The 13,852-nt window shown below is 44.4% G+C and overlaps 1 protein-coding gene across 2 annotated transcripts in view; it reads left to right on the forward strand.

Moving 5' to 3' along the window:
* The window catches only part of FGF12 (fibroblast growth factor 12), a 226,962-nt gene that overhangs the window by 79,611 nt on the left and 133,499 nt on the right, over positions 1-13,852 (forward strand). The window contains exon 1 of one of the 2 annotated variants that reach the window (XM_050308572.1): positions 2,290-2,608. The exons of the other annotated variant lie outside the window; for it this stretch is intronic. Coding sequence (XP_050164529.1) covers positions 2,521-2,608 — 88 coding nt within the window. The 5' untranslated portion in view covers positions 2,290-2,520. Of the gene's footprint in view, positions 1-2,289; positions 2,609-13,852 lie in introns of those variants that run through there. 2 annotated transcript variants of the gene reach the window in all.

Here is a 13,852-nt window from a genome sequence, read left to right on the forward strand (position 1 = left end):
TCAAAATTCAGCTACCTGTTGCATTCTAATTTTTTTCTTCTTATAAATGTCTGTGTTGTGTGTGACACACTTGTTCTCACACATTCATGTGATAAATCTGCCTATTTCCATGCTAGCTTACTACATATAATATGTAAGTGCATCTTTCCTGGGACTTGGTGCTGAACTTCAGTCCTGGCATCTTTAAATGAGAGCCCCCTCATTTACAGCTCCCTATTGGCTGCTAAGCAAGGAGGGCACCTTGACTCCAGATCTCCCTGTGCTGTCCTTGATCTGCCATATCCAGAATTGTTCTCATCTCAAACATGCTGCTGATGCATTTGCAGAAAGAGGACTATTATTTTTGTGCTATTACAGACGTATCCAAGAAGCACCAATTGTGTTTTAGGGCTTCATTGTGCAAACTACTTTTGGCCTCATTCCAGAGGGCCTACAGGCTTACTTGCTGATCAGGTAGAGCAGAGGACTGAAGGACAATATGGGTGAAGAGGAGAGGCAACAGCTGTAGTCTCAATTTGGTATCTGCCCTGACATGGCACCATAGGCTTCTGTGACGGCTGTGGATCAGGTTTTGCTGAGGAGTGTAAGTGTAGCAATGATCCTGTGTAAGTGGGGATGTGGAGAAAAGCAGTTTAATTTAGGTTTTTGCTGTGACTTGGTGCATATGCAATGTCCTGTCTAAAATAGCTTATGAATTAAGACATAGAAATGATAATTTTCACCTTAAGTCACAGTAGACAACAAAAGCTGAGTTTAGCATGAATCCCAGGGATTAGTTATTAATACCTTGCATCCTTCTAACAGTCTTGAACTGTATGCCACTGGCTTTGCTTCTAGCTAAGTGCTGTTCTTCAGCATATGAAGTAGAGCTGACTGGAAAAAAAGAGCTACAGTTTCATGAATCATTTAGCATTTTAACTGTTTTTCTTTTCCCCCCCTCTATTCTAGAGTAAGATGGAAACTGTGGAGTATTTATTGAGGGCATGAAAGATTCCAGGTGCTCTCACAAATACTAGTTTTTCCACAAATCCTCGATAGACTCACACCTAAACAGCACTTCTTTTGTTATGCCTGGTTTATGTGCCTTGGTACTCTAATCTCCACATATTTCATGGCTTTTACTATTCCATCCTAATGGGATTGCCGATGAGAAAATCAGCATTGCATCCCATATCATATAATCCCATGTGTCTCATTCTTTTCATTTGGACTTGAGAGACCTCCTACTAATTGTTAATAAAGTCTTTATCTCCACTCTCACATCCCTGTGAAGTGTTGGCCAAGAGACAACATCCTAGAGTGCACTGTCTGGAAAAACTTCCATCTCCTGAGCTGGTCAGAGATGCCTATCCACTTCTGCCCAGTGCCAGGAGAAACAAAAAAAGAGAAAGCTTTGAAAGGTGTTGTGTGAATAGGTAACCCTGCTTGAGCACAAGGTAATCCAGTTAGCAGCCTTGCACCAGGGTGAATTTCTATTTGTCCCAGAGGTAGCTGCTTTTTAGTGGAGTGTTGGAGTCTACCTGAGTGAAAGAGTTAATTTGAAAAGCTTTTGTATATGCTAATACTATTTTTTCAGAGGAACTTTCTGTGCTCCTGTGCTTTCCAGCCTTGTCTGGGTTTTGTGTAATTTCATGAATTGGAAACAGTTCTAAGGAGAGCATCTTTCCCCAGCCATCCTTGCGTGTTAATTACGGGCTCTACCTTTCTCTGTGCAGCTCAAACACTGAGACTTAAGACTGCAGCGCTGTAACCGCGATAACGGGCAAAAAAGAAGGAACCTTCAGTTTCAATGGAGCGCCTTTTGCAAGAAGCTGGTGCTTTACGGTCTGTAGGTGGAAATACGGAAGCTCCCTCGTTTATAGGAACACCCCAGTTCCGGGCACCCGCACCCACGGGTGATTTAAGACAAGAGATGTGTCTTCTTCTCGGCCACGTTGCTGGTCCCGTGGTTTCTGCCGGTCCGGGAGCCCCGGGAGGGCCATGCTCGGTGCCCCTGCACGTGGTGCCTTCTGTCGCTGGAGACACCGGCGGGCACCGACCCTGCCTGGCACCGGACAGCGGCCGGGGGGCCGGCGGAGCCGTCTCCTCCCTCTGTCCCCGCCGGGACTGGGAGAACTTCAGCGCGGCGGCTCCGTGCAGGGCGGCGGGACCAGACCCTGGGCGGGGAGCGGCAGAGCCCCCGCCGGCAGCGGAGAGGGGGGGGTCCCGGCGGCGGCTCCCCGCCCCGGCGGGGGCTGTGCCGGCAGGGGGCAGGGCTGGGAGCCGGCCGCTCGTGTTTCTAGGGCTTGACGTCCTTCCAGCCAGCCCGCCCCCCTTTCCCGGCAAAGCCGGCCCTCCGCGGGCGGAGAAGTCCCGAGAAGTGGCGGCGGGGTCCCCCACCCTCCCCCGGGCGCGGCGGGGCCGCGGCGATGGGTCGGGAAGTTTGGCGGCCAGGGGGCCCGACGCCCCGCCGCTGAGAGCCGGCTGCTCCGGGGCCGGTCCCTTTTCCGAGGAGCGGAAGGGCGCCACAAAGTGAAATCCATGAGGATTCTCGGGCTTCTCCTGGAGAAAGGCTCGCATATGCTGCAGTGTCTCTGTGGAAGGCGCCTGAGATCCAGCCACAGCCCAGGTGGGGAGCGCGCGTCCTTGTCCCCGCCGCCCTCGCCTCCCCGCCCGGCCGCCGCTCAGCCCGGGCTGGCCCCGTTTCCTCGCCTTCCTCCGCCGCCGCCTCGCCGGCGCCGCGCACAGGTGGCCGGGATGGGCCGGGCGCTGTCCGCGGTGCTGACCCCACGGGGCATCCCCGACACCGAGTCCTCCTTAACTCGGCACCCCCCCACACCCGGGTCCCCTCCGCCCCCAGGCTCCTCACCCGTGGCACCATTCACAACCCGGCCCCCATCCACCCGAGGACTCCACCCCACCCTTTGCTTAATCCCGCCTGCAGCCCCCACCCAAACAGAACCTATGCATAGGTTCTTTGTCCCCACACAGATGCCTTCTGCACACATGACCGTCGTTAGTGTTCCCCATCCCACTTGCAGCCCACTCAGGTCCTTCTTCTTCATATGGGATCCCTGTATCTCACATCTAACCTGGAACCCCCAACATTACCCTCTGTTACCACCTGGTCAGTATAGGGATAACTTTCTCCAGGTTATCTTCTGTGCCAATTGCCCCACAGAACTCTAGGGTTGACCCCACCGTAAGAGCTCTCCGTAGCTTTTGTTTCTAGTAGTAGTAATGTTGCAATGATTTTCTGGCTGCTCCTGGTGGGGGGCCATAAGACTCCCAACACCTGTCTCAGTATCTAGCCTGTTGGGCAGAGACTATTGCACTAGGATGGGGAGTGCAGTGGGGTGAATGTCTGAATGATATTCCTGATCTTAAGCTGTCCCTGACCACTTTTTGAAGAGGAGAATAAGTGCATGAGTGCCTTGGTTTGGTGTGGTACTACCTCTGAATTTTAGGGTGATCTTGGTGAAGCTTTTTAAGTGGTGTTTCTACAATTTCTTTTTTGCTACGTGTGGGTTCTTTTTCTTTTTTCATAAATCTGACTTTCCCTCTCTACAACACTGGGTAAATGCTTATGGAAAGAAGCCATATGTTATTGTTATTATTAAGATCTGCAGAAGCTGTAGCACTAACCCTACTGCTTTGAGCTTCACTGGTTTTTAGTTCCTATTTGGCTTTTGAGTAGGTCTGCTTGTTGAACCCTGACCATTGTAATCTTTGGGCACTGGATGTTTACAAGTTGTCTTTTAGATTATTCTTTGCTCATGCTTGTGCTGTTTCCATTTGTGAGATCTTGGTCCCGGAAGAGAAAAATTTCTATACCTCCTGCGTAAATTGTTTGGTGTTGTGTCTTGAAAAGAAAGGCTGTTCTTGGGGGAACACTGTTGCTGAGGTAGCCTGGATTCCCTTATGGCCTTGCTAAGAAAAGGTTGTTAATGGTTATAGGCACCTGTTTATGCCTCAGTAACCTCTTCCCTCCCACGACACTTGTGTGTGCAAGTTGTTGTCTGAGATAGGTCATGGCAAAAGGGGACATGCTGGAAATCTTTGGGAGGCTGGCTTGGCTCCCTTCAAAGTATGTTCTGTCCTGCTTTGAAGAACAATACAATAAATAAATAGAATGAATCACGTCTGTTCTTTGAAGCATTACACACATTATTCTCTTTTCAGTGAAAAACTATTGGGATTTTCTTCATAGTGCTTTGTGTGAACATTTGCTTTGTGTCATTTGGAAACTTGGACCAGTAAAGAGAACAATAACCTACTGGTAAAAATGGGGTGGTGCTCAGGCCACGGGGCATGCTTAGCTGTAACTTCAGTGAACTAAAAGTTGATGATAGCATCCTAATAGTTTCCCTGCTGAGCTGGTTTGGCTTTACAGGTGGATCCTGTGCTGAAGCGTACTTGATGTGTATATGGTGCCTGAGTCTTTCCTGATCTCTTCTGCTCTGATGGAATGATACTGAACATTGCATAGTCTTTGTATTTCATGATGTTGTGCTAAAAGGAGGTAGTTTGTGGGAATGACCTCTTATTGTTATCTCCAACTGACCTTATTTTCCAGATACTAACCCCATGCCCCCATGAGACTGAGCACTCTGGATGTGGTCTGTTGCTTTGAATCAGGATGCTGAAATATGTTCCCGCTTCTTGGCTGCATTTTTTCATTTTCCATTAAGGTTGGGCTTTATGTTCTTGAAAAAATGTGCAATAAAAATGAAAGCTTCCACCTGTAACGGCGTCACTGTGGGCCTGTGCCTTCTAGAGGAGAAATCTCCTTGCTACTTCTTCAGAAGGTGAGCGTACCCCAGGAGATGGGTGTATACTCCAGCAACAGCCCTGAAAGTGTAGTGCTATGCCCAACATGGCACTGTGGGGGCTATTCCAGTCACAGATGTAAACCAACAAAAGGATTATGTTATAAATGTGGAAGAACTGTGGAAACATGGATCACAACAGCAGTAGCATAGAGTGCCTGTGAGCTACTTATATGCCCTTGATCCTCTGATCTGAAGGGTTATACTGATAGATTGACCAAGCCCTTGCCCTTCTCATATGTATGTTTTCTTTAATGCAAACAAGTCATAAAAATGTAAGCACATGTGTAAAGTCAGATTTGTACTTTTGTGTTGTGCTGACTCAGAGCCTTAGACCACTCCTGATTCTGACAGAAGCATTATACTTAAAAGAAAAACAGTGAAATATTGAAGGTAGTTGTGTAGTACTGTGATGCTAGCGAAAATATTAGCAATATTTTTGTTATTGTTATGCAAAGACCTCTCACCTTTTTAATCTTAGCTAACTCTAGCCTGGTGTTTTCTCGTGCTCCACTTCTGAGGTCTGCAGACACTTGTCTCAGTCTGTGCAGAGGAAGGCTGCTTTGGTTGTTTGAACAGCACCTGGCAAAATGGGACTTAATGGGTCCCCAAGCTACCAAAAAAGTGCAAATAATTTATAGCAATACAGAACAAGAGATTTATCCTATTCCTTTGTGAATTTCTCTACAAGTATTTTAGCACAGCAACATCCTGTATCATCTTCCAAGTACTTCACTTGTTATCTTAGTTTCAGAGTTTTTACACTGACTGATTGTATTGCATGGGCAGAGATATTTCTCTTCTTGATGGTGCAATCACAGTTAATTTTGTTAAGTGGTTTTTTTAAAATTTATTTTCTCTGCTAACACTTTTGCTTGGGAGGTGTGGTTTGGCAGTCCAGATTTTTTTTTTTTTGCTTTTGTCTTCCTAGTCAACATTATGAAACAGATAGCTACTATGTTTGTAAATTCAAGGTAACCATTAGATAATGATTGTATTGTTGTTGTAACTGTGAATAGAGTTGTGAAAGAATATTTTGGGTGACTGTACCAGGTTTTCACACCCTTTGATGTAAAAGCCCCTGTACCCATAGACTATATAATAGCAGCACTGAGATTTCTGCTGTTGAGTGTTTCAGTCTGCCTTTGTAAGGATTTCTTATTTGGCTGAATGAGTGGTTCTGTCTCGTGCCTGTCCTGCCCTTGGCTCCTGTACATCCTGTGGGATGCATCATTGCTAAAACCACAGATATTTCTCACATCAACTAGCAACAACATTCAGCAGCGATGCGTTTTCAGCTTTATTTTCAATAGGAGAGATCTGGTTAGATCAGAGACTGATCTATTCTCAAACATTCATAAGAGTACTTCTCACTTTAAATCTCTGTTTTGCAAATTGATGCCTTCAGTAGAAATTAAGCTCATATTGAAAGTAAATCCTGAACTTGGCTTCCATGAGAGTCTCACACTGGTGAAATTTGGAGATGCTCCTGGAAATATGCTGATTGATGCTGGCTTTATGGGAAATTAAAATGATGTCTGGCACAGTAGGTCTTCATATTTCTCCAGGCATCACAACACTAAGTCTGATATTTGGGGCAATAGGAACAAGCACTCTGTCTAGGTAAGCAAGGTCAGGTTGTGGCTCTGCCATTAGCCAGTCTGTTGCTGTCAATATGCATTTTTACATTTGTCCTGAAACTATCTGGGGCACTGTCATAATGTGTCTGCAGTGTCTGTGCAAGACATCTCATCTGCAGATGCAAATGGAATCACCCACATAGGAGGTACAATTGCATATTCAAGAACAGCATTTGGCTTATGAGCAGAACAGGCATTCCTTGGTTTGTTTGTGCAGTCTTTTATGCATTCATCTACACTTTATTTACATATACTAGTTCTTGAATATACAGTGCTGTTTATTCAAGTAGACAGCAAGTTATAGTGTTCAGCAAATACCGCACAGTCAGCTTCAAATTACTGGAAGCAAGAGCTCTGTATATGGAAGCGACAGATAGTAAAACCTGCAATTCCTGCTGAGTTTAGGGAGCACAGAGAGCCTGTCTGATCTGTGGCAGTCAGAGTGTGGTATGTGCATTACTGGTGGGAGATTGGAAAGGCAGCTTGGTGCTGCTGAACTGGAGCTGGGAGGGGGTCACAAGGCTAAGAAACAATGGTATCTGAGTGGGGGTCATCAGCACATTTTCCTTCCTGCACCAGGTCTCTTGCTTGCCAGTCTCTGCCACTGCTCGGAGCATCAGAGCATGTCACTGTTCCTGCACGCATTTTGCTCAGGCGCCCTCTTCCTGTTTTGTGCTTTTTAGAAAAGAAACACTTGCTGACCAGTGGAAATTAAGTACCTGTGCTGTTCCAGGAAAATGCCTATTGTTGACACAACATACGCTAATGGAAATAATACCTTTGTCTGATTTAGTTTAATTCATCTGGGAAACAATTAAACAAAACTCTGAAAAATCTTTTTTTTTATAATAGGAGCACTCCTCTAGGGTATTATTCCAGAATAGCTATAGCATTTTAAATCCCCACTTTCCTTTATTCTAAAGTAACCCTCTATGTAGACACTGGCTAAGCATCTCTCTTGGAAGCTCATAGTGCTTGTGCAGCTTTATATAAAAAAAAAAAGAATCAGTTCTGGATGAGCTAGAAATGATGAATTTTTTAGGTTGGTTTTTTTTTTTGGTGAAATTGCTTGTTTTCTGTTGTACAGAATTCCAGAGATATAAATGATAATGACCTGAGTTATATGCATATGACTTTTTTAAGTGCTCTCAGCCAGTTCTGTGTAGCTATATAAAGGAAAGTCTTTGATATTATGAGGATTTTATTGTTCAGTTTGCAGTAAAATATTTCATAAATCTTCAAAAGCAAATGCGGGTCCACGGACTCCCTGGGTGTAAAGTAATTTGGCTATGCATAGGTGTCAGTCAGATGTCTGAGGTTACAGAGCTGGGTGTCTGGAATTGCTGCATCTTCACTCAGTCTACTGAGTATTGAAACTTGGCTGGATCCTACCAGAGCATTACTGATACTGAGTCATATTTGGGAAATGTTTTACTTTCAGTGAATGAAAAAATCAAGCAAAATAAGAGTAATTTGAATTTTCTTAAGTATCTGTATTTAGGATGATGAACAGTACTCTGAAGCAGAGGTTGGCTGGTTTATGGCACTTGTCGCCTGGAGGTTTACATGGTTTTCTAAAGGAATACAGCTTACCTTCCTTCACTTCCCAAACTCAACCAAGGAAAGAGCAAGAGCTTGTCTCAGTTTAAACACCACATACAACTGACACATTGTACACTGTAAGTTTTAGTGGGAAATGTTAACTAAAAATGTAATGAAATAATTTTCAGCCTTTTTCTTGGTTTTCCTGAATAACTGTGTGTATAAAATAATGTCTTCTGTGTTATTGTTTTTCCATTTGAAGAATAAGAAAAGAATCCAGGGACATAGGCAGATATTTAAAGCTGATGACTTTCAGAGCAGATGCTTTCAGCTTAAGAGCTATGTGACTATTGTTAGGTCATGATTACTCAAAGACCAAGGAGTATTTCCAGGGAGAGGTCTCAGTTCAGTGAACCATCGAAGTGCGTATTTAACTCTCTGCATGTACCTAGTCCCATTTTAAGATGATCATATGCTTGAATACTTACCAGAAGCATTGTTTTAGATGAGTGGCATGTACCATCCCTAAAACTCTTCTTGTTCTCCCTGTCCAACAGGTCATTTACAGTAAGCTTGTTTTCTGTATCCAGCAGATTACTCTGGAGGTATTCACAGCTGTCAGTTCTCAGATGAAAAGCCACTTTCATTTTAAAAATTCAAATCCTCCTACTTTGTTTGTGAGAATTATTTACTTTGGCTTACTGAAGTTTCACTTGAAATCAAGCCACTTGTCTTCCCATAGCCCTTTATGCTGCTTTCCAGAAGTGACCTGTTTAATTTTTTACCAAACTGATGCTAGTTGTAAATTTTTTAGGTCAGCATGGTCCAAAAACTAGATGATATTTCTTGTAGAGTCATAGAGTTGTTTAGGTTGGAAAAGACCTCTAAGATTATTGAGTACAACTGTTAACCCAGCACTGGTAGGACCACCACTAAACCATGTCCCTGAGTGCCACATCTGCATTTCTTTTAAATACCACCAGGCCTGGTGACTCCAGCACTTTCCAGGACAGCCTATTCCAATGCTTGAAAACCCTTTTGGAGAAGAAATTTTTCCTCATATGCAGTTTAAAGCTGCCTTGATACAACTTGAGGCCATTTCCTCTTGTCATGCCATTTGTACTTCAGAGTAAAAGGCTGAACCCCTACCTTGCTACAACCTTCTGTCAGATACTTTTAGAAAGCAATAAGGTCTCCCCCAAGCCTTATTCTCTCCAAGATGAACAACCACAGCTCCCTCAGCTACTTCTCATAGAACTTCTTCTCTAGACTCTTCCCCAGCTCTGTTCTGGAGCTGGACATGATCCAACACCTCAGTATCTTTCTTGAAATGAGGGGCCCAAAAGTGAACACAGGAATTGAGATGTGGCCTCACCAGTACCGAGTCCCGGTACAGGTCCTTTGTGTACTCTCTAGATGCAGTGGTAGTACACAAAGCTTTCAATTGTGTGAATAGATGTCTGCTTGAAAAGCCTTTAAATAGATTGTTCTTCCCCTTGGAGGAAAAGAGATGTGTAATGTTTAATAATAAAAACAGTACTTCTTCCTATAGCCTGAAATGGCATGGAAGGAGGTAATCATGTTCTGTATGGCAAAGCATTTTTCTAAATGGATGTTTATGCCTTTCTAGCATGGTGGCTGTGATTGGCTGCTGGGCCGATTTGCATGTGCTAAATTGCAGTCCTGGGGATCTGTGAAAACAACCCAGCAAAGCCAATCTCAGCTGGGAGCATGGAAGCTGCTGCTAATTTTGTGACGAACCACCCCCAGGCGCAGCGTGAGTCATTATCATTGTTTTGTTTTCCAGAAGTCAGTACCGAATGCTTCCAGGATCCAAAGCCTGGATTATCTCTGGAATTGTATTTATTTCCCCATAACTTTGCTTATTCCTGATAAGAGGGAAGAATAGGAAAAAAGTCCATATTAAAAAAACCCATGAAATAATTAATTGTTTCCTTATTAGTGTTCTCTTCCTGCTTTTAATGTGCATTCACAGCCATTTGTTCACTTGAAAACTCACTTGTGCATAGCCCAGCACTCGCACATAGCCCAGCACTCGCGCTGCTCAGTCCTAATCAGCTTGCTTTGTGCTGCCAAGGGGATGGGGTGGCAATAATAAGTACAGTGAGATGAAGCGACTTGACTGAAGTCATTGCTTGGCCCTGGCAGAGCTGAAATGGGGAGTTTCTGCTCTCTGTTCTTCTATTTGTCCTGTTAGTTTTGCAGTGAGTCTTTTTATGAAGCCACAGCTGTGTGTGGGAGCAGCTGGGGCATCCGTTTGCTGTTGGTCAGGAGTCTGTCATCTGAGGAATGCACTGGCCTGATCCCCAGAGTCTTACACCTGATGACTACTTCCTGGGGTTGCCGGTCCTCTGGGAGATAAGACAAAATGTTGAGAGACCAAGAAAAACCCCTGCCCGCTGCTGGAATTGCGACAAATATAATCAATTTGATCCCAGCTTTTAGCCCTTCTTTCAGGTTGTCTTCTCACATACACTTCTTTGATGTGGCATAGACCATGCAAATGTACCTGCAGGGACTGTGGGCAGGATGCAGAGGAAACGCTGGGTCCTTCAGGGGAAAGATCTGGGAGCAGGAAGATGCATGTGTGTGGGCATATAGAAGCACAGAGAAGTGATTTAAATGCATAACTTGGACATACAGTGGGTGGAAAAGACATGGACAGTGTGGGAGGCCTACATGAGCATGGGAGTGGAATAAGGAGCTGAGAGCACTGAGGAAGAGGAATGAAGAAGGGGGAACTTATAATGTTACCTAAAAACTTTGAATTGCTTAAAAGCTGTAGCTAAACATGCTGTGCTTTCTTTGGGGAAAAAAGTACCCAGTGTGGCATTCTCTGCTCTGCCTTAGTGATTTTCAGGATTGGGAAGTCTGCCGGAAGGACACAAAGTATACCAGAAGTTAGGGACAGGCCATAGCAATCTTCTTTACAGGGCTTGTGGTGAAACTGGAGAGCATTCAAACTGGAAAAGCACAAGGATCAGAAGTGTCTATGACAATACCACAGTGACAAGCCTCTCTGTGATGTCCATGTGTCTACAAATTACCTATTGGAAATGTATTGCAAAGTCCTCCATACTGTAAATTCCTTCTCAAGTCTTTCTCAGTCTTCAAGGTTTCCTCTTCTGTCACAAATGTGACATGAAAACGAAACCAAAAAAATAATGATTCTACTGCCAGTGGGACTGGGCAGCTAATGTGCTGCCACTGCTTTTCTGAGTTCCTATGACTTACTGTTGCCTTGTTTATCCTCTTTCATGGTTGTTTTCCAAGGGTGGTGATTGATGCATCTTATCCTACATGGAATTGCAGTAGTGAAATTCAAGCATAGATCCTGACAGACCGGGACACCTTCCTGTGTTCCAGTGCACGGTGCTCTCCTTGCTCTCAGCTCTGTGTGCCCAGGCCCTTTACTTACCTGCTTCTTGAGTCATAGGAGTATCCTGGGGGGTGTGTTGGTGTGGCTGGAGGCCTTTTAGGTGTTGTTTTAGAAAAGGTGATTTCACCAGTGCTGATTGTACTTATGTTCAGTGCAAGCAAGGTATAATCTTTGTAAATATTTGGTTGGTTGATGAGACAAATATGTATATAAATATTCACATATGGCTTAGTGTCCTATCACTGTGTTTGGGTATTCCTCTCTAATAACTATAATTTACCTTTTATGGATAAGACAAAGAAACCTGGTTTGTTTTTTCCTCTGTTTCTGCATTTGCTGAAGTTTCTGTGATGAATCCTCTACTGTGCTCACCCTTAACCTGAGGAGGCAGTTCTGGGAATGTAAATTGTGCTCCCTGATGCTTTAAGACTGCTCAGCAAAGAAATGCACCTTTCCTGCCCCACCTCACCTGGTAGATGGTTGACATATCTTACAACATCTTGCTGGAGGTCTGTTTCTGCCCTGCAGATCATTCACAGCACCTTGTCCAGGAAGGCAATGTGACTGTATTTTAGGATTGGTTTGGGGCTTTGTTTTTGAGGTTAGAAAAGGTGAGTTAGAGCAATCAAATTTCTTTGGATGGTATGTGAAGCGTGAATGAGGAGGACAGTTAAATGGAAGAATGTCCTTTGCTGAGGAAACACTTTAGTGAATGAATTTCTCACTTGTTTGGTGTTTCTGTCAAGTGGTGGGTCTTGCTGAGAGCACTCCCATGAGAGCTTCTCTCCTACTCATCCAGAGCTTGTGCCCTTTGGGTCGATACTTCTCTGTCTAACACGCTGTCTGGCAAGGGAAGCTCTCACCTCGGCAAGGGATGCCCCAACCTCCCAGAGAAGGTCAGGAAACGCAGTTTCTAAATTATAGTCTGCTGAATATAAAAATACCCAAACCAGTGGCTTTTTTTTGTTAGTAATGGGAAAAAAAACCCAACCCTAAACTGGCAGAAAGATCCAGACAGGCACACTGCTTTGCACAATAGCCATGAGTGCCTCCTGGGGACTGTGATAGGGGCTGTACTGGCATAAGGTTGTGTCTGCACAGTGGGGAGAGCTCATTGCTTGTGAGCTACGTGTCCTTGAAGAAAAGGGTTTCAGTAAGAAAGTCCTGTTTTGACAAGGAACTGGTAGGGTGCAGAGAGAAATACAGAACCCTGAAGTGTGCTGGGAAGACAGGTATGGGTCTAACTCCCATCCAGAGCAGGGAGGAAGGACTGGGTAAATCCTCCTCACTCAGCCTGGAGGCACCTTTCACTCCTGTCCCCCTGCTCACTTGGATGAGCTGCAGACTCTGCAAGTCTCCAACTCACTGGCTTTTGCCTGCTGCTTCATTGCTCCCAGTCTGTAGAAGGGGAAGACAGCACAGTGTTGGGGAGGAAAGAAAGGCATTGCATCTCTATTATTTATGGGAATGTTGTTCATTTGGCTGGGAAAATGCTGCTGGGATTAAACATTAGAGGAAAGATGTGCTTGTTACTCAGTGAGCACATGTTGCCCCACTAACTGTCAAAGGACAGTCCTCTATTTTAGCACTTTTATAATCTGTCTTTAAACCTTGAGACTAAGAGCTGATGTGTCTTACTCCCTACTTCATCTCCACTTAATCCACAGTGGTGTTGTGTTATAGAGACAGATCTTCACTGTGTTGAATATAGCCTGGAGAGCATTATTGGGGGGGAAGAAACCTCTGAAAAAATTCACCAATAAAAAGACATGTGGAGGCAGTGTCAATTAACAGAAAAATATGAGAGCAGTTAATCTGGTCCAGAATAAAGTGTCCAACTAGCCCAGTAGTCTTTCTCCATCCACATTAAACACATAGAAAAAAGGTAAGAAAACAGCAGTATAAGATGTCCCCCAAATACTCTCCCAGCTGCTAGCTATTTTCAGCTTAGAAAAAAAATCTGATTCAGTCATGGTACAATGTACTTAGAATTTCTCAGTAGATTTCTCTTCTGTGTACTTGATCAGACTCCCCTTGAGTTCAGGTACATTTTTAGCATCATAGTGTCCTATGGAAAGGATTTGCTCAGACCTGTTACATGAAGAAGCCCCTCTTTTCCTTTGTTTTGAAGTCAGTTCCTGCTAGCCTGGGTTGATGCATTCCTGAGACCAGTACTGAACAAGGTAGTGAATAACAGTCCCCATCCTCCTCTCATGATCCTTGTCATTGCATGGACCTCAAGCATACTCCTGCTAAGCTTCCTCACTTCAGTTTGAAGTGTTTTTGATCTTCTCTCTCTAAACCATTCCTAGTTCTAGTAAATGTTTGTTGCAATGAGCAGAGCACAACAGCACACACTTGCCTCAAGCAAAGCATTGCATTTCTTGACACCCAGGGCTCAAAAACAGTGGGGTCAGTTCAGCTGGAGAGACAGTAGTTGTCATGTGGAGTGCAGAAAGGAA

This window comes from Myiozetetes cayanensis, unplaced genomic scaffold (genome assembly GCF_022539395.1).
Source record: "Myiozetetes cayanensis isolate MyiCay16 unplaced genomic scaffold, myiCay2020 scf13, whole genome shotgun sequence".
NCBI classification, from domain to species: domain Eukaryota; kingdom Metazoa; phylum Chordata; class Aves; order Passeriformes; family Tyrannidae; genus Myiozetetes; species Myiozetetes cayanensis.